At 44.3% G+C, this 27,562-nt stretch overlaps 1 protein-coding gene across 9 annotated transcripts in view; it reads left to right on the forward strand.

Moving 5' to 3' along the window:
• Positions 1 to 27,562, forward strand: part of Cdc14b (cell division cycle 14B) — a 118,973-nt gene that overhangs the window by 22,462 nt on the left and 68,949 nt on the right. For 2 of the 9 annotated variants that reach the window (XM_051194129.1, XM_051194130.1), the window contains exon 1: positions 9,409 to 9,988. The exons of the other annotated variants lie outside the window; for them this stretch is intronic. In XM_051194129.1, the coding sequence (XP_051050086.1) occupies positions 9,829 to 9,988 (160 nt within the window). In that variant the 5' untranslated portion in view covers positions 9,409 to 9,828. Of the gene's footprint in view, positions 1 to 9,408; positions 9,989 to 27,562 lie in introns of those variants that run through there. 9 annotated transcript variants of the gene reach the window in all.

A 27,562-nucleotide genomic window follows, 5' to 3' on the forward strand; every position in this document is an offset into this window, starting at 1 on the left:
AATGTCCAGTACCAGGAAAATGGTTGAGGACATTTTGTTTAGCATGTACACCTGCGAAAAACAAACCAAAGTGTGGGTATCTAAGAGGCTGTGTCTTAGTAACATTTTATTGCTATGAAGAGACATCATACCAAGGGATGTTTGGTGGCGTGGCAGCAGGCAGGCGTGTTCTGTAGCTGAGAGGTCACATGTTAAGACAGGCATGGAGCCAACTGGAATGGCATGGACTTTTGAAACCTGGAAGCCTTCCCCTGTAACACGCCTCTTCTAACAAGGCCACACCCCCTACTCCTTCCTAAACAGGAGTTTAGCCACCATCTGGGGATTAAGAATTTAAATATGTAAGCCTATGGGGGCCATCCTCATTCATACCACACAGCATGATCCCAGAAAACAAAGCAGCTGTAGAAAAAAAAAATCTTTATATACATACACACATTTAAATAAATATGTGTGTATATCTGATATAAATGTATAAACAATTGAAAATATATTTTGTATACATTTAAATGTATGATTTTTAGAGATTTTTTAAAATGTATGTAGTGTTCTACCTGCATGTACGCCTGCACGCCAGAAGAGGGCACCAGATCTCTATAGATGGTTGCGAGCCACCCTGTGGTTACTGGGACTTGAACACAGGACCTCTGTAAGAGCAGTCTATGCTCTTAACCTGTGAGCCATCTCTGCAGCTTCGTGTGTGTAGGTTTTTGCTGTTTTGTGAGTCAGGATCTCACCATGGAGCTTTGTCTGGCGTGGTGCTCACAATGTGGATTAGACTGGCTTAAAATTTACATAGCTCTATTTACTTCTGCTTCCCAAAAGCTAGGATTAGTTCCATGCCTGGGACCCATTTAGTGAAATGAGAGAACTGGATAGTGCAAACTGTTCTCTGACAGCCCCCCAACACATGCATGCACGCTGTAGCACACACATGTGTAGCACAAACAAATGTAATTTTTAAAAATAGGGCTAGGGAACATAGCTCAGTTGGCAGAGTGGCTAACATGCAGGAAGCTCAGATCCCCAGTGCTGCATAAGCCCAGGCACGGTGGCACATCCCTGTAGTTGAAGCACTTGGGAGATGGAGGCAGACAGATCAGAAGTTCAAGATTATCCTCAGCCACATAGTGAGTATGAGACCAGGCTGGGCCACATAAGACCCTGATTCAACAAGGAAGCACAAAAGAGGACAAAAAAATGAATGACACGTGTCCCTTTGCGTGGAGCAGACTGTTGCACCGAAACTGGAAAGCCTTGGGACTGCAGTCCGTTGGAGCAGCCCATAGCTCCGCTCTAGAGTTCTTCAAAGCAGCACCCAGAAGCTACAGATTAGCCTTGATCACCACAGTGAAATATTTACTCAAAGCATTTACAGATGTGAAATGTGTTTCTAGAAAAGCATTTTAAATATTATGCCAGTCTTCGTGCGACGACTTAAAGGTACAGGAAGGTAGTCAGAATGCTTTAAAGGGTTCTTTAGCTATTGTTGCTTGCTGTTATTTCATTTTATTCAACTAGCAGTCTGGAATTGGTGAATCACCGACATTTCTAGACTTCTACCCTTAAGAACTTAAAATGCCATAGGCGAACACGTTTACTGACTATGTAAATAGGGAATAGCTTTTTATTTCATAGGCCTGCATTTTCACCTATACAGTACAGAATGTAAGAAAGGAGGATAACAGTTGGAGACCAGTCCGGGGGCAGCTTAATGAGACCCTGTCTCACAACTGACAGAGGGCTGGGAGTGTAGCTCTGTGGTTGAGCTCTTGCCTGGCATGCTTGTAACTATCACTTTGCTCCCCAGAATCTCAGCTATGTCTGCCCACACAAATGATCCCTATTTATTAGGAGTTTAGATGATTAAAATTTAGCCCCAAAGTCTTCCTGGTATAGAGACTTGCCACCACATTGAAACACCATAAGCATCTGACACTTTTGGAGAAAAGAAAAAAAAAAAATGTGTCATTTTCCTACATTGAAAACTGGAGAGCTCCAGGCTTTCAATTAAATCATGCAAAATCCATTAAAATCCCAGCATTCAGGAGGCAGAAGCAAACATTGTTCTATGAATTCCAGGCCACCCAGGGTTGCTTAGCAAGACCCTGTCTCAAAGAAAATAACAACACACCCAAAAATCCAGTAGGGATGGGACTGGGTAGTGGTGGCAGAGGAGAATTTCTGAGTTACAGGTCAGCCTGGTCTACTTAGTTAGTTCAGGACAGCCAGGGTTGCACAGAGAAACTGTGTCTCAAAACAAAAACAAACAAAAAAGACAAAGCTAAAAACCCAGAAACAAACAAAAAAGAGAGCAAGTGAGAACATCCCCAATAATATATATCAAGTTAAATTAATATGTTTAATTTCTGCTTGTGTGCCTTCTTAGGTTATTTTGGCCTAGAATTGAAAAATAGACCAGAATTGAGTGTGATGGTATACACCCTCAGTCCCAACAGTCAGGAGCCTGAGTCAGAGTTATCTCTGTGAGTGGAGAAATATAAGAATCACCTGCAGAAGGCAATGTACGTCCTAAAAGGGATGTAAGGGTGGGGGCAGGTGGATCCCTGAAACTCATTAGCCAGCCAGCCACTGAATGAGATGAACTTCAAATTCAATGAGAGACCCTGTCTCAAAAAATAAAGGGGGAGGGGTTGGAGAGATGGTTCAGAACACTGGCTGTTCTTCCAAAGGAACAGGGCTATTCTATATGATAGCTCACAGCTGTCTGTAACTCTAGTTCCAGAGGATCCAATGTCCTCTTTGACCTTGGTACCTCATGCAGGCACCAGGCATGCACGAGGTACCAAGACATACAGGCAGGCAAAACACCCACACTCATAACATTTTAAATTTAAATTTAAAAGTTTAAACTAATTTTAAAAAAAAATGGAGACTGGTTGAGGAGAGACACTTGTCAACCTCTGACCATCACACACACACTGGCATAACTGCATATATATCACACACACACACACACACACACACACACACAGACACAGAGGCATGCACAAGATATGAGTTACTTTCACAGTTTTCAGAATTAGATTGCCTAAGTTATGGGTTCCGTTATTAACCTTTGGATTTTTTTCCTCTTCCATAACCTCTGACTTTGGATTAAAGGATTCACTGTTCACATAATTGCATTTAAAAATAGAATGGAGGCTGAAGAGGTGGCTCAGCCGTTTTAAGTACTGCTCTTGCAGAGGACCAGAGTTCATTTTCCAAAACACATATGATGGAATCTGAGGCCCTCTTCTGGCCTTTGTGGGAAAATGGAGACCCAAGGCTTTCCTCCCCACGAAGGGGCTTGAATAAAAAAGACATAGGAGAAATCACTACATTCGAATTGGTAGGTAGTTCTCTTCTCAAACAAGAAAATCTTCAAGAATGTTCTTCCTATCCTCAACAGGAGATGAAGAATAAATTGCTTTTTCATTTCTATAGCCTTGGAAGAGATTTGAAATTGATGCTTTTCAATTACTTCTGTGTCCATAAGGGGAGAGTTGGATATGAGTGTCTTTCTTGTTTTTTAATAGTTGGCAAGAAATATGTGTGTAGTGTGGGTACTGGAGGTGGTTAGCTATCTCCAGTTACCTGATTATCTTTGCTGATTTTGACTGGGAAGCTTGCTGTGTCCTGCCCTGGGAGGAGGAGACCTGGTATGGCATCTGGACCCACAGGCGGAGTTAACTTGAGTCAGCAGCTGCTTCTGAAGAGTCCAAGCCCTGTGTGTCTAAGAGTACCTGGATTCAGCCCGAAGAGCTGGTCCAACTCGGTCAGGATGAAAAGAGCCAGAAATAAATTTCAGAAGCCAAAATACTGTGCCAGAAGATCTATCTGACATAGGCAGTAGAGAGCAAAGCAAGGAGAGGGAATTAGAGGCAGGGAAATGTCTACAAGACATGGTCTGGATAGAGGTCTGACCTAGGAAATCATGCTCATGTCTGTGTGAAGGGTTATTCACACGGTCTATTGCTGTAACAGAATACCAGAGGCCAGGTACTTCAGAAAAGAGGTTTGTTTAGCTCACAATGTTGGAAGTTCACTAGCATAGCACCAAGCCAAGTGTGGTGGCAAATACCTTTAATCCCTGGGGCATAGCACCTACTGACTTTCTATTAATCCCTTCTCTTAAAGGTTCCATCTCATCAGGAACTCCCAGCACACATGGATCTTTGGGAGATGTGCTCAAATCATATTTAAACTACACTGGTATTTTAAAAAGACTCATATGCTTTTAATATCACCACTCAGCAGACAGCGCTCCAGGCCACCCTGGTGTACATAGTGAGCTTCAGGACAGCCAGAGCTACATAGACATTGTCTCAAAAAACAAACAAAAAAGACTCACTGGTTCTATAAACTATTTTGGGCAGAGGTTACCTGCCATATATAATTTATAACTCGCTGAACTAATACCCACTGGGTTAGCTTTCCGTTTCTGTAAGAAAACACCTGAGATAACTAACTTAAAGAGAAGAAATGTTATTTTGGCTTACAGTTTCAGAGGCTTAAGCTTGGCTGGCCCACTGCTTTGGGGCCATTGGTGAGATAACAGATTACAGCAAAAGTAACATGTAGAATAAAGCTGCTTACTTCATAGCCAAGAGCTATAAGAACAAAGAACCCCATGCCTCACAGTTCCCTATGATGTCATGACTCCAGTGACTGAAAACCCTTCCCTAGAGTCCACCTCCTGATTCCCACCATTTCCCATAATGCTTAGGGGGGACCAAACCTTTAACACATGGGACTTTGGAGTCCACTCAGAATCCTTGTGCCATCTTTGTTTTTATCATGTGATAAATATATATATATATATATATATATATATATATATATATATAATTTCTTTATTTATTTTTAATTTACCTTAGCCGGGGTTGGTGGCGCACACCTTTAGTCTCAGCACTCGGGAGGCAGAGGCAGGCGGATCTCTGTGAGTTTGAGGCCAGCCTGATCTACAGAGCTAGTTCCAGGTCAGGCTCCAAAGCTACACAGAGAAACCCTGTCTGGAAAAACCAAATTAAAAAATAATTTACTTTGTGGCAGACATGACATGGTGGTGTACACCTTTCATCCCAGCACTTGGAGGCTGATGTAGCCACTTTTTGTCCCATCAGCCAGCTTCCAAATAACCAGAGACTTCTTATTATGAAAGCTCAGATGATAGTTTAGGCTTGTTCCTTTTTGTTTTTTTTTTTTTTTTTTTTTTTTTTTTTTGTTTTTTTTTTTTTTTTTTTTTTTTTTTTTGAGACAGGGTTTCTCTCTGTGGAGCTTTGAAGTCTGCCTGTCCTGGAACTCCCTCTGTAGACCAGGCTGGCTTTGAATTCACTGAAATGTGCCTGCCTCTGCCTCCTGAGTGTTGGGATTAAGAGTGTACACCATCAGTGCTCAGCCCTTTAAGTTTCTTTCTAACTAGCTTTTAGAACTTAGATTAATCCATTTATATTAACTTACTTTCTGTCTCATGGCTTTATTATTTCATCTCCATAGTGCTAACCTGCTCACTCTGCATCTCCTGGCGTGTTTATCCTTCTTCCCAGAGTCCTCTCTGCCCTGAAAGTCCTACCTAGCTATTGGCAGTTCAGCTTTTTATTAAGCTAATCTAAGTGACAAATATTCACAGTGTACAAAAAGATAATTCTACAACATTTCCCCATTTTTGTCTAAAAAAGAAAACTTTTAACTGTAATTTACCTTCTGTCATAAGTAAGAAAAACTACAATTATAACTAGAAGCCCCTCCTGGGACAGAAAACCTCTGCCTACACAGTAGAAGGAAAAAAAAAATAACCTTAAATTGTATCAATATATAAAAATCCATACCAGTGTAAAATATGAGACTAGCTATTTAAAAGTAGAATCAACAATCTAACCTTTTAGCTCATCATTTAATATTATATCCTTCTTTTTTTCCTTCAAAAAGAGATTGTTATTTAGCTTTTTTCCTGACCATGACTAATAACTTCTAACAACCCCCTCCACTCCCTCACCCCCCACCGCCACTAAATTATGACAGATATCTATAACCCAAAAGCCATCCATTCCACCTCTTGGGAATGTGGGTGTTCTGTTGTCTGGGGACACCGACATTTTTAGGAGACTGAGAAAATTGGGATAACGGTCAAGTCCTGGGAGAGTTGGCTATATTTTTGTTGTCCAGTCTCTGTGCAATGGGGGAAGTGCAAGGCTTATCTGAAGTCCTGGCCAGGGTAATCTGTGAAGCTGGACCATCTCTGCATCCTTGAAGCTCTTCTGGATGCAGAACCCTGAGGAAGCTGCAACAGAGATGCAATGAGATGCTGAATCACCAGGGTCATCTGTTTTCATTGGTGTCTGGTTCCTTAGCTCTGAAAACACACAAACTTTTGACAGTAACATACATATCTGCATTAACACAAGTACAGGATGTACTTGTATGCACAAGCAGTTAAAGATGGTTTTTTATTTTATGGTTTTATGTTTTATGGCTGTTACAAAACAAAACTGGTGTTTTGTGTGCATGCATGTCTTGTGAGGATGTCAGAGTCCCTGGAACTGGAGTTATAGACTGTAGTGAGCTGCCATATGGGCACAATTTAACCCAGGTCCTCTGGAAGAGCAGCCATGCGCCCGCCACCACCCCCAGCCTGGGGGTCAGTTTATTTTTAAAAGATATAAAACTTACTGCTAGCCCCTGACAACGTTTCTTTATAAAAGAAATACAGCTAGGCAATGGTGGCACATGCCTGTAATCCCAGCACTTGGGAGGCAGAGACAGGCAGAGGTCTGTGAGGCCAGCCTGGTCTACATAGTGATTCCAGGACAGGATCCAAAGTTACAGAAAAACCCTGTCTCAAACAAAATGAAAAACATTCTCCAATTTGAATGCTGGGATCAAAGGCCTGCACCACCGCTGACAGGCCAGTCTGGAACTCTTTTCCTTAAAGATTTGTGTGCAGCAGCAGGTAGGTGCACATGAGTCCAAGTGCCTAGGTAGCAGATCCTCTGGAGCTGCTGACATTACAGGTGGTAGTGACTTGCGTGCTGGAAACCAAATTGAGGTGCTCTGCCAGAGCGCTGTTCACTCTTAACTGTTCAACCACCTCTCTAGTCCCAGCCTGAATTCTTGATTCTCAGCTGTTGAGACACTTCAGTCATACTCCCGAATAAGGGGGCTTCTTCTCCTTCCCAGGTCCCCATAATGTTCTCTGTCTTTCTATCCTGACTGACCGACCACTCCTGAGTCTCCTGTCCTCACTGTCAAAAGACAGCCTTGGACCAAATATTGTCTAAGAGGCTTTCAAACTCCACAATCCTATGACCAGTGATCAAACAACGAACAGTAATGTACTCGTGCAAGCAAAGTCAGGCACTTTCCTGTAGCCAGATTCTCAGAACCTAGAAGTCAGCTTATTATTGCCTGAAGAAATCAGACAATTCAAAGGAAATGTGACACACACACACAACAAAGATCAGCTAAGATACTTCCCTGCCACTGTCTAAACACGGCAGGAAAAAACAAAATATAAGGAGAGTTTGAGGTTACATTTACTTATTTTAATATGTGTGGAGGGGGTATGTGTCAGCTGGTTCTCTTCTAATAAATGGGTTCTCAGGGATTGAACTCAGGTTGCCACACTTGCTGGCAAGTGTCTTTACACACTATGCCATCTGACTGGCCTTGAATCATTTTATTTGGAAACAGGATCTGGTTGTAGCCTTGGCTGACTTCCAACCCCTTATGTAACAGAGGATGACCTTGAACTCATCCTCTGTCCTCCATTTTCTAAGTTCTTATACTATAGGCCTGCAATTCAAGTTTAGCACATGGACTTACAGTTCCTAAGAATGAAAGACACGTCTGGTCAGAATAATTAGAAGGTGTAATCAAAAGCCTCATTTTAAAAATACTGTTTCAGCAAGATCATAAAATTATGAATTTCCAAAATATGAAAACCATTACGTGGTATAATTATGTATGCATAAGTTTTACCCTCTTTATCTAAACCATATACTTTTTGTTAGAATTTCTGGCAGCTAGAATCTAGCCCAAACTTTCTCTTTGAAGGTGGGAGAAAATAATCAACTGGAAACCACTTGGCTCTTAGGCCAGTCTCAAAAAGATAACGTGGGCCAGGAATTTGGCTTACTAATAGATCATTTGCCCTGCAAGTGCAAGGCCCTGGGTGTAAGTCTCAGAACGTCAAAAAGCAGAACACACTAGACATCGCCACCTGTAATCCCAGCACTGGAGAGGCAGATGCCATTTTGAGGCCAGTCCGGGATGCACATCGAGACAGAACAATACATAATCTTAGAGTATTTTCTTCCCTGTAATCCTAGGGATCATCTTAAAATTCCTGATTAATACGTGGTGGCCATTCTACTATGAGCCCTGGGACAGTGTGCAAGACTTTATGTCAAATGTTTTGCTACCGTTACAAACATGCAGAACATTTTAAATGTAAGGCCTTCGTTGATATCTTTGTGGAAAACCGAACGATGAATACGAAACCAAGTTAGTTTTTAAGCGGTTCCTGGCGAAGGAAAAGCTGTCCTACACTCTTTCTTTTCCTACTTAGTAGGCTTAATGGGCCGCTTTAAAACAAAAGTCAGCATTACTCTTCGGTGAGGAACTCCGTGAAATCTGCATTTCTGAGAGGTTCCTTGTGGGAAGGGGGGGAGGGGCTGAAATTCATGGCTCTCTGACTCTGGCTTCCCTTGCAGATAAGAAGTTAAATCGCTGTTGACAACAGCAATTGTCCTGCAGATGGAGAATTTGGGACCATCGACTCTAAAAGGTTGTTTCCAGTCTCCTCGCCCATTTAGATGCTACGATGGAGCTAGGCCCTTCAAAATGGCAGCTGTGGTCAAGTTCCCAAAAGGTCTGACATCCTTTCACCGCAGTAGCAAACCATGGGGCTGTATCCCTGCAGAACTGAAAGAGAAAAGTCCGAGGGCTCAGCTGGCCACGTGCTCCTACGCTTGGCGTTAAATCGGACCGTGGGCACCCGGGTTATGCTCAGCAAGAGTTAGCGCAGCTCCAGGTTCCCGGGGTGAGGTGCCGGAAGGAGCAAACCACCACGGTAAATCGCGTCTCCAGGTGGCTTTACCGGCTCTCAGAAGCCCCTCATTGCTCTGTCCCGATAGGTGGAGGAAAACAGCGCGGGCCTGAGCCAAGTTCTGGGGTGCACAGAGCTGCGCGCCGACCGTTTCAGCAGGCTACACTGCTAGCAGGCGGCCATGACCAGGCTCCTTTGGCGCGAATTACAAGGAAACCCAAGAAACACTTAAAAAAGAAAACCCCATCCCGAAGACCCGGAGTGGAGTTCCCGGGTCAGGGCTGCGCAGGAACTTGGAGACGCACTCGAGGAACTGGTGACCGAGGCGTCGCACCTGGACGCAGGACACAAAAGTTGGAGGGGGGGGGGTCCCGTCCCACCCAGGGGTCGCCAGCACGCTCTCTGCCCGATTGGCGGAAGCGCTCAGACTTTTCTTTATGGCGTCACCGAGTACCTGCCTGTAGGAAGGCCCCGGCTGCGTGACGTCACGCCGCGCTGACCAATGAACGGCCCGAGCCGGCGGGCCCCGAGGAGGGTTGTGGGCCCTTCTTTTTGTGAATGAAGCTCCACGGAACATCCCTCCTGGGGGTCCCCGGGAGCCGCGGCCCGCCGAGCTCGGACGCCCAGGCAGCAGCGTCCCAGGGCGCGCGCGCTTCGCCCCAGCCGCCGGCCAGCGCCGTGTGGCCCCCGGGACGCGGGCGGCGGGAGGCGCAGCTCGAGGACCCGGGCCGGGCTGCCGGGCCATGGTCGCGGTCCCCTGACGGGCCGCGGCCGCCTCCATGAAGCGCAAGGGCGAGCGGCGCTCGTCTTGGGCTACCGCGCCCCCCTGCTCGCGCCGCAGCTCGTCCGCCTCCCCCGGCGTGAAGAAGAGCCGCAGCTCCACGCCGCAGGAGCTGCACCGCCTGGAGCAGCAGGACGACCTGTACCTGGACATCACGGGTGAGAGCCCCCGCCACACCCCCACGAGGCTCGCGGCTGGCCGGCTCCTCGCGCCTCTCGCCGCCCGCGCGCCTGCGGCTGCAACTTTACCCGGGATGGGCCGCGGGGTCACCTCTGTAAATGCACCCGGCCCCCGCGGTGCCGGGGAGGGCGCTCTGCCTGCCCTCGAACCCACCTCACTCCGCGAGAGCTGGCGCGGTTGTCCTCACGCGTGTCCGAGCCTCTGCCGAGCTCCGAGGGCGCTGATCTTTTGGGGGCCCGAGGGCCCGAGCCCCGCTGCGCCTCAGCGACGCGTGGGACCCCCGGTGAGGCCCTGGCCCTTGCCCCCCCTCACCCCCACGCCATCGCGCCCTCCTCAGGCCTCCTCGGGGATCCTTGCCCTCCCTCCAGAAAGGTGTCACGGTGATGGCGTTTGAACCACCCAGCAGCATTCTAAGAGCCCCAGAGGTGTCACTTTTGAGAAATCCCCGCCAGCCCGAGCAGACAGAAAAGCAAGCTTTCGAGGTGATTTTTCTTAGTGCCTCAGTTCTCGAAGGCCAAATGAATTAATTTGGCAGCTGCTGGCATTGTCGGGATTCGTGTCGAAGCCAGAGCTTGCCTTCAGTGTGCTGCTGTACCTGGAAACGCATTGTCAGCTGCATAGCTGTCTGCTGCGCGGTTGAGGGAATGTGCCGCGTTTTTCTGGGGCGGATGGTGTCCACCTCCGGGTGAGGTTTTAAGAAACTGGTTTCCAGGCCTTGGTCTTGGACTTTTTCCTAAGTGGCCTCGATTGGTGACAACATTTATTGATGTAGGAAGTGTTTATACAAACATGGGAATTTAGTAGAAAGTACATTCTAGATTGATGGGCTGCTGGAAAATAAGACCGATTTTAAAGGAAGCCGAGAGGAGGGGGAAGAGGAAGGAGTTAATTTAAGTACATCCCCTGACTGGCTTCTTCCCAGGTCTAAGGGTGGCCCTTCTGGAGGAGATGCCAGCTTTCCCGGGTTCCTTCCAAAGAGACTCCGCGCTGATGGGATCTGCACATTCCTTCTGCTCTTTGTTACACCTCTTAAGATGATGTTTGGTTAGGGCTATGTAGTTTGCGGTCAAGTTAAGCCTGGTATAGTTGTGAATTGTGTAGAGGTACATAAGAGTAAATTGAGAAAAGTTGGTGGCGAAGACACAGGAGTGTCTTCTAAATGTAACTAATGTTGCCAATTTCTCGTGAGTCTTTCCAGAAATATCCTGGACCGGCACAGATATGTATCTGTTCTTTGCAAACCCATGCGGGGTGGCACACAACTGATTTTCCATCGATCTGCACAGTACTTCATAGCAGACAGAATGCTAGCCTCCAATTGTGTTGAAAACCTCATTTGATCTTAAATTACTACCTGGGCCAAAGGATGTGTGGCTTTAAAGGATGGAACTATTTAAATTTAAAGGTTTATGGATTGAAACACATTCATAAGATTTAAATGTTTTATTAATTTAGACAGTTCTGTGTTGATTTTTAGGTGGTTTTTAATAAACGTTGTAAGGCTGGGTGTGGTGGCACATGCCTTTAATCAGTAGCACTCTGTAGGCAGAGTCAGGTGGATCTTAGTGGAGTTCAAGGTCAGCTTCATATAGTGAGTTTCAAGACAGCCAGGTGTGTGCAGAGAGATCCTGTCTCCAAAGGGGGAGGGGGGCGGGAAGAAAAGGAACAAGAGTTAAGAAGATTTAAGTGGTTGTTTTCGTAAGGAAAATTGTTAGTGGCCCAAGAACTGTCATTCAGGGCCTTGTGCTTGTTAGGCCAGCTCTCCAATACTGAGCTACAACTCACTGTAAGGGTTTTGACAGCAATCATTGGAGGAAATCTTTCATGGGGATAAAGTGTAATTTGGCAAGCCTTCCTGAGGAAGCCATCAAAAAAATTAACCTTAGAAAATGTCAATAATACTGAGAGATCTGGTGCATTTTATGCACAGAATCAGGATACTGTCCAGTTACAAGCCCTGATAATGGAAAGGTCCAGGTAAAAGAAGTCTTAAAGCCCTTCAGTAGTGATAGCCTCAGCAAGACACTGAACAACCTGTTTGTGTTATTTGCAAGACAATTGGAGTCATTAAAATTTTTATCTAAATTTTATGTTTAGGTGTGGGTGTGCGCGCCAGAGTATGTATGTGCGCCTCAGGGGTGCAGTGCCTGAAGAGAGAGCTGGAGCCACGGGTGGCTGGATGCCAGGAATTGAGCTTGTAGAGCCATTCAGTCCCCCTTACCCCCCAAAATCGGGTCTCACTATATAGTCCAGGCTAGCCTGGAACTCAGTAAGGAATCCCCACCAGCCTTAAACTTGAGCTCCTGTCTTAGCCTCCTCAGTGCTGAGGTTACAGGCACTGAGGGAGATACAAGGGTTTGTGTTTAGCAAATGGCAGCTGGTCATTCCTAAATTGTTTCTCCCTAAGTCATTGTTGTGTGGTAATTGTTTCTCTGTGGCTTTGGAGCCAGTCTGTCCTGGAACTCTGTAGACCAGGCTGGCCTTGAACTGAGAGGTCCACCCATCTGCCTCCCAAGTGCTGGGATTAAAGATGTGTACTCCCCTCCACCCCCACACCCCATTTGAGACAGGGTCTCACTGCACAGCAGGCAGGTCTGGGGCTCTCTGTGTAGATGAGGGTGGCCTTGGCCTTGACCTCACAGAGATCTTCCTGACTCTACTTCCCAAGTGCTGGGATTAAAGGTATGTGCCACCGAACTTGATGAACTTGTGATACTCGACAGTTTGCTTAATTGTTTAAGAAAATCAAACATTACTACCAAAACAGTTTGGTCTTTTTTTTTTTTTTTTTTTTAATTCCTTGGATTTTCTTTTAAAATGTTCCCTTTTTACTTTGTGTTTGGGGGGAAGGAGGGAGGGGTTATTGATTGATTCCATTCTTAACAGGCCCTGTGCACAAGTCAGGGCAGCAGCTTGTGAGAGTTGGCTTACTTCTTCCACTGTGTGAGTTTCTAGAATTGAACTAAGGCTCCCTTTCCAGCTGAGCCATCAGGATGTTCTCTTTTTAAATGCCCAGTGCGACGATATATCATATTGTATGGCTGAATCATTTCTTTAGCAGTAGTAAGTGGGAATTTGGGATTGTGTTAGGTTCTATTGCAAATGGCTGCAGAAGCATCCTTGTGGATGGAGTCTGCATACATGTGTATTTATAGAGTGAATAGAAATGTTGGGCCAGTATTAGATGGCTTCGGTGGACCTTCATGTATATTGCTACCATGCACATGCATGTGCAGGACATGCTTTTAGCTCCTTTGCATACAGAGCTGGGAGTATATACCCTTTGGGTAACTATATTTTTACATCTCAGGCAGCTGCCAGACTCTTGAAAAGAGCTTTCCTACCCTAGAAGTGCTGGTCATTTCTACCTCTTTACCAATTCTTGCTGCTGAACAGGAAGACTTATAGCAGACATGGTTTGGAAAACTTAAGGCACGTTGCTTGTTTTGCCTGCTCTGCCCCTAAAGCTCTTTTCTCACACAGCGTGGGTTTGCCTCAAACATGCTGTGTAGCTGAGGAAGACCTTGGACTCCAGAGCCTTCTGTTCCCCCCTGAGTTCTGGGATTATAAGTAGAAATCACTGTGCCTGGTTTTATGTGGTGCTAAGATGAACCTAGGGCTTCATGCGTCATAGGCAAGCACATCTCTAGACCCCAAACGTCTTTACCCCTGAAAACTGTATATAAATATATTTGAGACCAGGCTGGCTTCAGATTGACAGAGGTTCACCTGCCTCTGCTTCCTGAGTGCTGGGATTAAAGGCATTTGCCATCACCACGGGGCAACTCCTTGATATTTTATAGTGGTCTGTGAAACCTGTAAATTGAATTTCTGCCAACTCCAGTGTGCTTCATTGCGTGCTGTTCACACTGGATGCTTGTGTGATCACTCCTGTGTAGTCTAGAAGCTGACTAGACTCACTATGCTGTGCTGGGGGCTTTACACTTACCAGGAGCTGGCACATTCAGTCACAGTTTAATTCTTACCACAACCAAATCAGTATGTTTTGTTATTGCTTTTTTTTTTTTTTTTTTTAAAGCTTGTACTGTATTTCTAGTGTACCATGAAAACCAAATTTTCTAAAGGTGAACTGTGTAGCTGATGCCCTGGGATACTAAAGAAATCTGAGGAAGCTTCTGGTCAAGGAGACAGGGAGTTTTCAGTGGGTTGGAAACTGTAAGACTCAAAATTGGATAAAAATATGAGAAAAAAATGGTTGGACTCAGGCAGGATTTTAATTTTCCTATGCAGCTCCTTGTGCCAGAGTTCCAAAGCTTTTTTTTCATCTATCAGATCCTTTAAATAGGGCCTTCCACTAGATGCCCACGCAAAGCTTCCTTTATTGTTACAAGGACAGTCTCCCGGCCGAAAAACACTTGTTTTGTGTCAGTGTGTGTGGTGATGACTGAGTCTCACTATAGGCCTTGAACTCCTACCTGAGTACTGGGAATAAAGGCCTGTATCACCCCATCTGACCGAAGAAGTGGGAGAGGGGGGGGAAGGGGGGGAGATAAAAACCCTGGCTGTCCTGGAATTTACTCTATAGACCAGACTGGCCTTGAACTCACAGAGCTATGCTGACTGAAGACATTTTTTAAGCACTGCAACACATCTGCAAAATCGATCATTTTTAGGCACTAATAGTTGATGCAGACCTTTGGTTTATCTCACTATTTTATGTAAGTTTCTAGTTATTGAAGAAAATTAGTAATAGTTGCTATTGGCTGAAAGACTCCGCACTGTGTTTTATTTGTGTATTTTTAGAGACAGAGTCTTATTCATGAGCTCAGTGTAGCCTTGGAGTTGATTTAGAACTTCTGGCCCTGCTGCCTTCGTCTCCGTAGCGCTGTGATTACTGGCCTGATTTATCCATGCTGGGGATGGAGCCCATGGGCTTCTGCGTGCTGGGCAAGCACTCTAATGACTGAGCTACATCTACAGCCCTTGTTTTAAGTTTCGTTTTCTTTTCTTTTTAATTAACTAGTTAGTTAATTTACTGTGTAATGGGGAATGTCCTTCTGTATGCTGTGAATATATGTTTGTCTCATTGGTGGATGAATAAAGCTGTTTTGGCCAATGGACAGGCAGGATGTAGCCAGGCAGGAAGTGTGGGCGGGGCTACCAGACTAGGAGGATTTTGGGAAGAGGAACACAGAGTCGTGAGAGCGCCCCCATGTAGCCGCCAGTAGCCGCCAAAGGAGTAATATGCCACATCATTACGGGTAAGCCACAGCCTCGTGGCAATACATAATTTAATAGGAATGGGTTAATTATTAAGAGAGCTAGCCAGTAAGAAGCCTGAGCCATTGGCCAGTTTATAATTAATATAAGCCTCTGTGTGTTTATTTGGGACTAAACGGTTGCAGGATCAGACAGGACAGACACCACCTGTCCACAATTGTGCATTGTTTTGCTTGTGTAAGGATGTCAAGTTTTCTGGAACTGTAGTTATAGACAGTTGGGAGCTACCATGTGGATGCTGGGAATTGAATCTACATTCTCTAGAAGAACAGCCAGTGCTCTTAACCACTGAGCCATCACTCTAGCCCCTGTTAAGTTTCTTTATTCTCCCTCCTTTTAAGTTTCCCAGTGTCTGCCACGATTTAGCCTTTGAACTATCTGTATCACAATAGATTTTGTTGGAGAAACTCTGGTTGAAGGTCAGGCTAGTCATCACAAGCACTGGTTAGCAGCAGAATAGGCTACTCACCAAATGAAATCAGCAGCACCTGCCCCCTCCCCTTCTTCCTTTTTAGGATCTTTAAAATCCACAGCAGATGCCATTAGGCTGGGGAGATTTATTCATTAATTCAAGAAGTGTTTATTGAACGCTTACTATGTAAAATCCTCATGCATATTCATTGTTTGCCCCGGTGGAAGTGTATTTTTCTGGATAGGAGTGGAAATACTGTGACACAGAACACTGAGCCAGAGGGCAAAATAAATCCATTTTCATGGCTCCTGTCGTAGTCGAGGTGGCCGAGTTTCAGGAACTGAAGCCCTGTGAACTGTTCATTTGTCCTTCCACCTTCTGTGTGTTTCTGCACTTCTGCATTTGTCTTGTTTTCTCTGCCTCCTAGCTCTTCTGCGTCTTTACTTCTGATTGGTCCTGTTACTTGCCTTTAAATCTTCTAGCTCAGGCATTGACACCCTCTTCCCACCTCCCCAGATAAAAAAAGGTGAGCCTCAAATTTATGTGGCATCTCTGTAAACTCACTCATATAGGTAGGTGACCCCCGGGGAAGTGGGTGACTGTCGAAGGACCACTCCTAAAGCCAGGGAGTCACCAGTCAGTGATCATTGTTGGTGTTCTTGTTAATAAATAGGGCTGGAACCAGCTGGGCCACTGTGGACTCTTAGGATGTAGGTAGAAGGAACTGAGTGGTGCATACAGATTCTTGAAAAATTCTGATTGTCTGTGAGTTACAGGAAGGGTGCTGTGTGGCTGTGGAGATTTTAACATTTTAATTTATGTTAGGGAGTGGGTGGATATAACAGCAGGTAGAGGACAACTTGCAGGAGTTGGTTCCTTCCTTCTGTGGTATTAGTTAGTCCTGGTGACTGGACTCGGGTTGTCTGACTTGTGCGGGAAGCACTTTTACTCCTGTGTCCATCTTCTCCGCCATAACTGTGTTTTAAATAATTTCAAGTGGTCATCTAGAGATGACTCTACCCTGCCCCACCGCCCTGCCAGGATGCCAACCAAAAAGCAGAGATTGGTGATTTTGGTCCAGTGGGTGGTTTCTGCCTGACTGCCTGATTTTTCCTTTTTCCAACAGATAAAGCTCCTTCATAGTTGTACAAAAATTATTTGTCATGTTGAACATTCATTAGCTCATCCTGTGCTACTTAGGCAAGTAGGCATGATGGACACTGTGTGTGTGTGTGCGCGCGCGCACGCACGCAAATTGAGAAAACAACTTGGAGGGTGATGGTGAGAGACAGAGGCTGGCAAGTGTGTGCTGTGCTTGAAATCCATGGAGCAATTTTTGAAGAGCGAGAGAGTGAGTTTTCTGAGGTCAAGCTTTTGGAAGGCTTTAGGACTCAGGAGGAGCCTTACTTGGTACCTGCTCCCACTCACTGGGACTGAGTGCAGGCTCATTTTGTTCACAACCTCCTGGAGCCTCAGTTATTTGGTGTGTCAAAGATGAAGTGAAAGGGATGCCTGGGAACATCATGGCCTGTTGCCCAAATGCCGAGGATCCAGGCTGCACCATGCCCCAGAGTTTCCCTGATGACTGTGGTGACGGGTGTGTGTGTGTGTGTGTGTGTGGGGGGGGAAGGTCATTATGCTTGCAGGCTCCTCCCAGCTCAGATGCACAGACGCGCACGCGCGCGCACACACACACACACACAACACACACACACACACACGCACACACACACACACACACAGTCCTCGATCCGTGAATCAGCATGGAGGTAGTGCTGTTCTGCTGACAGCTCCCAGCTGCTGCACAGCTGGCACAGGATGCATCAGATGAGGCCAGCCTTCAGACTTCAAAGAGCAGTACTACACCAGAGCTCTGGTTTCACGTCTGAGCTATTATCCTGCAGAGCTTATAGGTTACCAAGTTTACATGTGTCTTCTTGTGGGAGCCACGGGTAGACGGTTTTAGAAAGTAAAACAGACACACACTGAGCCAACAACCAACCATTTTTTCAGGATGGCTAATTACAAGCATGATTGTGTCCTACTGCATCTGTATGTTTAGTATTCCACAGATGGCCACTCAAGGGTTTGATCTGGGGTTGCCTGTTTACTGGGGGCCTTGGTTTTAGTTTTTGGTCTTTTGTTTCGTAAAGCAGGTTGCCTTTCAGAGGCCCTTCCATTACTTCATGGGTAGCAGAGACGTTACATGGAAGGATCAAAAGCCAGAAATAGATTTTAAAAAACTGTCATAAGTTACATTTTTTTCTCTTTACTTTTATTTGTTTGTATATGCACAGGCCCCCAACATGTTGAGATTAGAGGGCAGCTTGTGTGATCCTGTTCTCCCCTACTTAGTAGAACGTATCACTGGTTCTCAGGATTGAACTTAGACCACAGGCACCTTTCTCTGCTAAGCCATCTTCCCAGATCTCAAATTAATGTGTTATTTTTATATTTATTTGAGACAAGGTCTCCCTGTGTAGCTTGCTATGTGGACCAGGCTGGTCTCACACTCACTTGCCTCTGCTTCCTGAATGCTGGAATTAAAGATGTACCTTATTATGCCTAACTCCAAATTTAAAATTAATGCTTTTAAATTAATTTTAATAGATAGCATTTTATTTTCCTTCGTTATACGCTAGCTATAGAGTATTTTTCATCTAAGTTATCATCTAAAATCTCTTTCCATTGGAATTATCTTTTTTTATTTGGGGAGCAAAGAACTGGACAGATTGTTTATGTAAGCATTTCAAAGTCATTTGTCATTTAGACATAACCTTTTCCAGTTGCATAAGCAACTGGTTGTTGAGGCCGGAGGTGAGGAAACTCTATTAGACATAGAAAATTGGAGGTAATCAATCAGTCATCCCACATGACTTTTTAACCTCCTTATTTTTATTTATTTTGTTTTGATTTTTTGAGACGGGGCTTCTCTGCATAGCTTGTAGACCATGCTGGCCTCAAACTCATAGAGATCTGCCTAACCCTGGGATTAAAGGGGTGAGCCACCACTGCTAGGCAACCTCCTTATTTTTTTAAGCTTCCAAAGTTAGTCATTTAGCTTTTAGAGTTTTTGTTATTGTTGTTTGTTTGTTTTGTTTTTGAGACGGGTTCTATGTGTTAACAGCTCTGGCTGTTCTGGATCTCTTTATAAACCAGGCTGGACTTAAGTATTGGGATTAAAGGCATGGACCATTGAGGCTGGAGAGATGTCTCGGGTTAAGAGCACTGTTGGGAGTGGTCTTTGTGGGGCTGCAATCAGAGCCAGCCTAGCGGCCACGTGGGAAAGTGTGGATGAGGGAAGTCTAGCTATAGACGATAAAGACAGAGACAGAATAAAGGTCAGGAGGGCAGATCAGTTAATACTGAAATGCCACAAGTTTATTTTTCATCACATTTACATACCTTATCCAAAACGGAGGAACAAACAGACTTTTCTTCCTCACTTATTCCAAGGGTTCAGTAACTACACCATAGCTCCAACTTCCCGTTCCCTAGCCTTGAGAGTCAGGAATAGCCACACCTCAGATTCAGGTCTGTTGTTATTTAGACTAAGATAGTCAAAACATCCTTCCGTAGCCACACCTTTGACCTTTAGGTCTTGTGACTTGCTGAGGACAGCTTTGACCTCTGTCCTTGTGCCAAGATGGAGTGCAGCCATCTTTATGGGCACTCACAGAGCACTGACTTCTCTTCCACAGGACCTGGGTTCAATTTCCAGCACCAACAATGGCAGCTCACAACTGTCTGTAATTCCAGTTCTGGGGAACCCAACACCCATGGCATATGAAAAACCAATGCATATGAGATAAATAGGAAGGGGGGGGGGAGAGGAAAGAGCCTGCCCAGCTCTAGTTTTTGAATTATTTTCTCTATGTGTAAGAGTGTTCTGTCTGCATGGTTGTCTTGTACTTGGTGCCTGAGGAGGTCAGAAGTGGATGTCAGATTCTCTGGACCTGGAGTTGTGGTTTCTGAGAATGGAGCATGGGTCTTCTGCAAGAGCAATAAGTGCTTCCCAGGCCCCCTGATTTCTGGTGGCTTTTGCTTGTTTTTGGCTGATCTGGCAGATCAATTATTGTAGAAAACCTTTTCAAAATAAAGTTGATTACAAAAAACGAGGCAGGAAAGATGGCCCAGCAGCTAAGATTGTATATTGATCTGGTTCCTAGCACTTATGTCAAGCAGCGTACAGCCTCTTATAACTCCAGCTCTAGGGGATCCAGTGCCCTGTTGGTGTCCTTGAGACCCTATATACACATGGTACACACACACACAGGTAAAAAAATAAAAATAAACTTTAAAAGTTGGTTTTAAACTTTTCCAAAGCTGAAAACAACTAGTGTATGCCCTAGGGATAGAATTCTGTCAGCCTTGGTGGCAAGCCTTTATAAATTAAGCCATCTTACTGGCCCTAAGAGTTCAAGATTATTGAAGTGTGATGTATATACATCTCATCTGGACCCTGTTTCTGTGGAAGTTTTACCCCCTTTTCTCTCTTTTTTTCCTATATCTTTTCATGGATTCTGCACCAGCAAAGTTATTCAGATCTTTGCCTACTTTGTGGTTCTTTGTGATACTTTTCAACAGTAGGATCTCACCTATGAGTTGTAATTCTTGGTTGTGTCTGAATTTGCTTGTCTGTCCTTGGTTTAGTTTGAGGTAAGATTCAGTTCTGACTATAGATCACCTTTACAGCTGAATCTGAAACTGGTCTTCGTATGAGAAGAGAGTTGACTTCTGGGTCTGATAATCCCAAATGTGATTTCCAGGTATTGATTCTGAATACTAAGTGGTGAATATTTTTGGTAGTACTAAAATTTGTCTTTTAAAATTCTGAAATAATATTTATAATTAACTCTCTTAACAGCTATTCTTTGTAGTTTGCTTGTTTGTTTTGAGAAAGGGTCTTTAAAATAATCTTTTCCATTTCCTAGGTATTCCTGTGCCTTCTGGATAGGTTTATATATTTTTGTTTTTGGTTTTTTTTTTCCCCCTCCCATGAAGTAGTAGGGAAAGTTCATGAAATGCTAGCTTCGGTTTGGAGCTCAGGGAAGGGCTTTTGTGTTCTGTTTTGGGTTCAGAAAGGGAATCAAGCTGGATGTAGGGGTTAGTCCCAGGGCCTGCCACCGAGCTGCAGAGCTACTACACAGTATTAGTCACTCTATTTTATTTTTAAAAATTTTAAAGTATTTTAATTTATTTTGACTTTTGAGTTGCTCAAATAAGGAAGTGTAAGAGGTTTCATAATAACAACATATATTTAAATGATTAACTTGTTCTTTTTTAATGTGTATGTTTTGCCTGCACGTAAGTGGACCATATGTGTGCAATGCCCAAGGAGGCAAGAAAAGGCCATTATATCCCCTCAACTGGAGTTAGAAATGGTTGTGAGCTGTCACGTGCTAGGAATTGAACACATGTTCTCTGCAAGTGCAGTAAGTGATTTTAATCACTGAGCCATCTCTCCAGCCCTGTATAGTTCTTAGTATCATTCATGTTCCAGAGGAGCAGAGGGTGCTTTGTTCACCAGTCAGGTTTTGTCTGTTTGTCTGGAAAGCACAGGAAGCTGGGCCAGAATTAATTCTAGACCCCCATCATTCACTGACTCCATTTCCCAGGTAGTTCACTTTCATCCCATTAAAATTCTGTCGGCAGCCTACTTTTCACAAAAGCAAAACATCTTGTTCCTGATGTCACTGGAATTTGTTGTTCCTTCAGGTTCTCATTTGAAAGTGAAATTATTCTCAGCTCTGCTGTGCAGTTTATGACATTGATCTTTTTATACCCAATCCATAATGCTTTAATATCATTTACGAATTTCAAATTCTGCAAAGCTCTTTATTTTAGGACCATCTCCGCCGCTGAATCATTCTCTGCACTTTGCTCATCTGTATGAATTATTCTATGGAATTAGTCAAAATATCTATTTAATAAGGATTTATTGCACAATTGCTACGGAGGAAGGAATTGAACCAAGTGTTACTGAGGGAGGGGGCTGAAGACTGGAAGATTTACAATAGCACGTTCCTTATCTCTGAACATGAGAGCAGTAGTTCCTCAGTCATCTCGGTGAAGACCTTTAACAAGGACTTAACCAGGTGGCTTTGTTCAGTTTTATGTTGGAAGTGTTACTTGATACGGGTGTCTAGTGAAAATGACCTATTTCACAGTGTATCTTAATGTGTTTCTCTGTGTGTGTTAATACTCTAACAGTTATTATTTTATGCTGTACTTTCTTTCTTGTAGACACAAACTAGAGTTATCTGGAAATGGGAATCTTAACTGAGGAATTGCTTTCATCAGATTGGCCTGTAGGCTTGCTTGACTGTGGGGCATTTTTCTTGGCTAATGGTAGGTGTGGGAGAACTGTCTCTTATCTCTGAACACTGAGATCAATAGATTCTTAAGTCATCTTAGTGAAAACAGACGGGTAACCGGGGCTCAACTGTGTGGCATCAGATTTTGCCTCCAGGCTTCTGCTTTGAGTTCCAGACTGTCATCTGGAAATGTAAGATGAAATCGGCCTCCCCGAGTTGCTGTTGGTTTCTTAAGTGGAAACCACTAACTATTAAGTTGCTAAATGTTAGTAGCTGAGCAGAAAAACACCCTAACTTTCACATTATTTTATTTTATGGGCACTGGTGTTTTGCCTGCATGTACGTCTGTGTAAGGGTGTCAGAACTTGGAGTTATAGACAGTTGTGAGCTGCTGTGTGGGTGCTGGAATTGAACCTCAGAGAGCACTCACTCAGTGGTCTTAACTGCTAAGCCATCTCTACAGCTCCCTCTTTTAGGGTGCTGAGGGAGAATTGCTTTGACAAGCATGTGTGATGGAATAAAGCTATATTCTTAACTTTGTGGAAGATGTTTTCAAACTGCATTTGGAATTTATTGTTGAAATACTGTAAGTGGTTTGTTGGAAGTACCTCACACACAAATGAAACTGAAGCATCTTACTTAACGTGCCTTTCTTCTCCTTTTGGTATGGAAATATCAGCAAAGTTTAGCTTATAAAGCTAGGGACACAGCTGAGTGTGGATTTTTAACTCCACTGTTAATGTGTTCTTGTTTTAAATTGCTGAAACTGAAAGGGCCTAAAGCACAGATTCAATTGAGACATATTCGGATGATGCATTTTCCAGTTTCATCTTTGCAGTGACTACAGCAAGAGCTGGCTTTTGCAGAGACTCAGCAAGGGCGATAGGAAAAACTAGGTGTGGTCTGGTGCTTTGCTTCCTGGATGCCTTGGGACATTGGGATACCTGGAAGTTTGAGCTGGGGTTTTCTTTTTGAGACAGGGTCTTACTATGTAGCCCTGGCTGTCCTGGAACTTGCTTTATGACCAGGCTAGCTAGCCTCAATTTCATAGAAATCTGGCCTGCCTCTGGCTCCTGAGTGCTGGGAGTAAGGGTGTGTGCCACTACCCCCAGCTAAACACACATACACCATTATTAAGTGTATGAGTACATGTGTCAACACCTGCCCTGAGGGTCTTGAGGTCAAATTCAGGCTGTCAGACTTAGCAGCTGACAGATTTTCTTATTTTCCCTCTAGAGCTAGCAGGAACTGATTTTACTTACTCATTCACTTCATTTAATTTTTGAAACAGGTTTTGTGTGCCCAGGCTAGCTTCAAATACAGTCAAGGATGACCTTGAATTTCTGATCCTCCTGCCTCTACCTGAACGCTAGGATTACAGATGTATTTCCCCTGGAATTTTTCCTTAGTCAGAAAATTTTGATAATTTCCAAAATGAAGGTGAGAAATATTTTGAAAAGAAACATATACTTGGATCCTCCTCCTCCTCATCATCATCATTTTGAGAAAGGGCATCTCTTACACAGCCCGGGCCTCAAAATCATAATCCTCCTGCCTCAGCCTTTCTAGTGCTGGAGTCGCAGGTGCTTCTTTAAATTTTTAATTGAAACATTGAGTTGGGAACTCCATTTTTAAATGCTGTGTGGGTTCTGAGGGTGTAACTAGATGGTATTTGCTTAGCAGCATGCTTGTGTCCCCAGATTCAATACCCAGCACCCTTCACCCCTCCCATAGGAATGTTGCTTTTGTTAGTTTGCTTTCAAGTTTGTTGACTTTGTGCATGGGTTGTCCTTAATCTTGTATGTCGGTCCAATTTTAGTTTATGAGCTAGTGAAACAAGCATGAAATATGAGAGTTATGCTTTGGGTAACTTTTAATAAGGCCATTTTTGTGAACACAGAATCCTAGGCAGTGGTGCTTTGTTGCAATTGCATGGTCTTTGAGGAAGTCCACTGAAAATAGGCAGGCATGTGTAGAACTGCAACTAGCACCACCGTTGCTGCTGCTGTAGAGACCCGGAATCCAGCTTGGGGTCTAGCCTGCAGTTACCAGAGTGTTCACGGGCCTCTTAGATTCATACTTCAGTAACTCAGTCTGCCAATAGGTGACAGGGACTGTCATGGTGGGCCAAGTAGTCTAGGTAGAGAAAGCCTTGAAAGGGATGTTAGTGCAGTTGAATTGTGCTAAAAATGGGGTGGGGATTAGGTTTTCCTGTTTTAGACAAGGCCTCATGTAGCTCACTATGAACTCACTATGTAGCTGAGGTTGTCTTTGATCATCTTCTACTTGTGGAAACTCACTCTGTGACTGAGGCTGGCCTTGAACTCAGAAATATCCAACTGCCTCTGCCTCCCAAGTGCTGGGATTAAAGGCCCGTTAACCACTATTAGTTTTTTCTTTTTCTTTTTGGTAGTACTAAGAATTGGCTCAAGTTCTTACATAAGCTAAGCTTGCCCTGTATGTAGTGCTGAGCCAAAATGCTGGCCCCTGGGTGAGGTTCTTAAAATACTAAAATACTCGATGCAGTTATGTTGTTAGGTTTTCCCTGGTGGTTTTTTTTTTTTTTTTTTTTTTTTTAATGTTTTAACTTCTTATTGCACAGTGATATTGTCACTGTGTTGTGTCTTGCTAGTTGGCGTTTTGGACCAATGGGAGAATAAGAACAATACCAAGATGGATGATGACAGTGTAAACCTAACAAGGCTTTTTTTTCTTCTTCAAGAATGTGTGTGTGCTAGTCACACTTCTGAGAAGAGGGAACCCCAGCTAAGAAAAATGCCTCCATTTTAGATTGGCGTGCAGGCAAGTTGATGTGGGAGCGTAGTGGCCAAAGTGGGTGGGGCCACCCTACTCAGGTGATTCACCCTGGTAGGTATAATAGGCAGCTAAAAGTGAGCCTGGAGAGTAGGCATCTTTCTTCCATGGTCTCTGTCTAGTTCCTGCCTAAACAACCCTCTGTGATGGTCTACAAGCCGAAACAAACCCTTTATCACAGCAACTAGAGAGCAAACTAGGAAAGAATTGGTAGCATAGTAGGTTGTTGCTGTGACACACCTGTAAGGAGTAAGGTTTTTCAGCCTGCCGCCTGGTCTTGTCCTGCCGCCACGCCAGCCCCAAATAATGCACAGAGACTCTGTATTTGATATTATGCTGTTGGCCAGTTACTTGTTTCTTATCGGCTAGCTCTGTCTTATTTCCACGTGGTCTTACCAGCAAGAGGCGGCTGGTGGTTCTGCCTTCTCCAGACTCTCCATCTTGACTCCTTACTACTTCCTCTTTCCTCCTCGTCTCCTAGTCCCTCCTAGCTTGCTTTCCTATTGGCCCACAGTGCTTTATTCATTAACCAGTATGAGAAACATATATACATAATGGCATCTCCATCACACACCTGTCTGTGGTTGGGGGGTGGGGGGTTGTGGAAGTGCTTGGAACTGAGTGCTTGGAGCTTAGCGAACTGTTCTATGTAGGGACCTGGGAGGTGACGTTGAGATGATGGAGTCTGTCTTTCGAAGTTTTAGAAAGACATAAAGATCGGCTGCTTGTGATCTCCCCTGCCCCCAATGACAGGGTTTCTCTGTAGCTTTGAAGCCTTTCCTGGAACACTCTCTATAGATCAGGCTGGCCTTACAGAGCTCTGCCTGTCTTGGCATGTGCCACCACCACCCAGCTATTTATGTGATAATTTGAATTAAGAATCTGTGAGTGTTGTGTGACAAAACTTTTCCTAGGGACACACAAAGTCTACTCACCCCAATAGAGGACTCATGACAGGTTAAAAGTGTGGAGTCTTACGTTCGATTTTGTGAATCATTGAGGTTTGTTTGTTTTTCAAGACTAGGTTTCTTTGTGTAGGTTTAGGGTCTGTCCTGGAACTCCCTTTGTAGACCAGGCTGGCTCAGAACACACACAGATCTGCCTGCCTCTGCCTCCCAAGTGCTGGGATTAAAGGTGTGAGCCACCATTGCTGGGCTGAACCATTTGAGTTTTATTGGGGTTACCTACAAGAATATGGGTGTAAGTGTTGCAGCTCTGAGGAGAAAGGCTTTCTCCTGGCAGTTAAGAGCCAAGGAATATCATAAAGTCATACTGTAACAAACCTCACAGGAGAGATTTATTGGGAAACTCAGGAGGATGGTTGTCTCTGCACTGGGAACTGAGTGGAAGGCAAGCTTTATACAGGCTTTCGTGTTGGTCGTGGTGGTGGGTTCCAGGATTAGGATTGGTGGGATTTTAAATCCTGAGTTTAGGGCAAGCCCCATTGTTTGGATTTTGAGCTCAAAGATCTGATTTTCAAACCCAGAAGTGAAGTTGGGCCATTTACCGTATATTCCTCAGGTTTGTTTACTATTAACACACAATCAGGGGGTGGTGTTATCAGGTTTCAGGCAGCCAAGGTTGCTTCTCCTGGGCAGCTTACCTGGTTCCAGAGTCTTTGCAGCTTCTCTTGTCTTTGAGAGGCTTTTGTTTACTGATCAGTTTCAGGGACTTCCTGAAGTTATTTGAGTTGCTTACCCTTCCTGGATCTGGAACTCCCTCTGTAGACCTTGTTGGCCTCTAACTAAAGAGACCCATCTGTCTCTGCCTCAGGAGTGCTGGGGAGTAAAGGCGTGTCTCTCTAGTTCTTACCTTCCTGTTTTTAAAAGCTTCTGTGCGGGATGGAATGTTTCCATTTGGGAGGGCATGTTACATAACAGTGAGTTGGGGGGAAGGAGGGAGGGGGAAAAGAATCTGTGAGGTTCTACTTCATTGAGGCTGAAGAATCAGCTGTGATTAACAAGAGACCACAGTCGCTGCTGAAGTGGAACCTTTGCTTTACTGGGAACAGTCAGTGCTGGTTAGCTGGGGCTGAAGGATCAGCTGTCATTAATGAGATCAGCATCACTGAGTTGAGGTCTTCTGTGAAGTGCGTAAGGGATCCAGGTAATAAGGACCTAGAAGATTTTTTTTTTTTTTTAATAACATCATTACTTTAAACATTTTAAAATAAAAAAAGCTTTACTGTTGCTTGAAGGTTCTATTAGCATATTAGCAGTTGTGTGAGGATCACCCAGAAGGTTGATGAGCAGGCAGATCTTGACTGTGGTGAATGTGGTAAGACTGGAAGAATCAAACCATTGCCAAGGTGCAATGCCAGGAATGGGTCTCCATGGAGACTCAGAGGATTCAGAGTCAGGTTCCATTTCCTGGAACTCTTTGTTCTCAGCTAAATGGAGTGTGTGTGAGTGTATGAAGCCAGCCTTAAGTCTGTTTTCTAACAAGCTAGATAACAACTGTTAGGCATTCTTGGATCTATTGCATTAGACACCCTCCAGGTTTAACTGCTCAGGACTTTGGGCTGTGTGTGACAGGCTTGTATGAAGTTACTGAGCCAGGAAGTAGGGGTGTCATGGGTTACAGGATGTGATTTAGTAACTAAATAGCCTTCCATTGGTACCTTTTTGGTTGCATTCCCTTACTTAGCAAAGCCTTGCACCATACTTTGTTTCCTCTGGAAAGAATTCACTTGTTTTTAGTACAAGGAAAATAGACTCATTGCTCACCCTGTCAGACGTGTAATTGAATAAAACAGAAGCTTTTCTCCT

Source organism: Phodopus roborovskii, unplaced genomic scaffold (genome assembly GCF_943737965.1).
Source record: "Phodopus roborovskii unplaced genomic scaffold, PHOROB, whole genome shotgun sequence".
Taxonomy (NCBI): domain Eukaryota; kingdom Metazoa; phylum Chordata; class Mammalia; order Rodentia; family Cricetidae; genus Phodopus; species Phodopus roborovskii.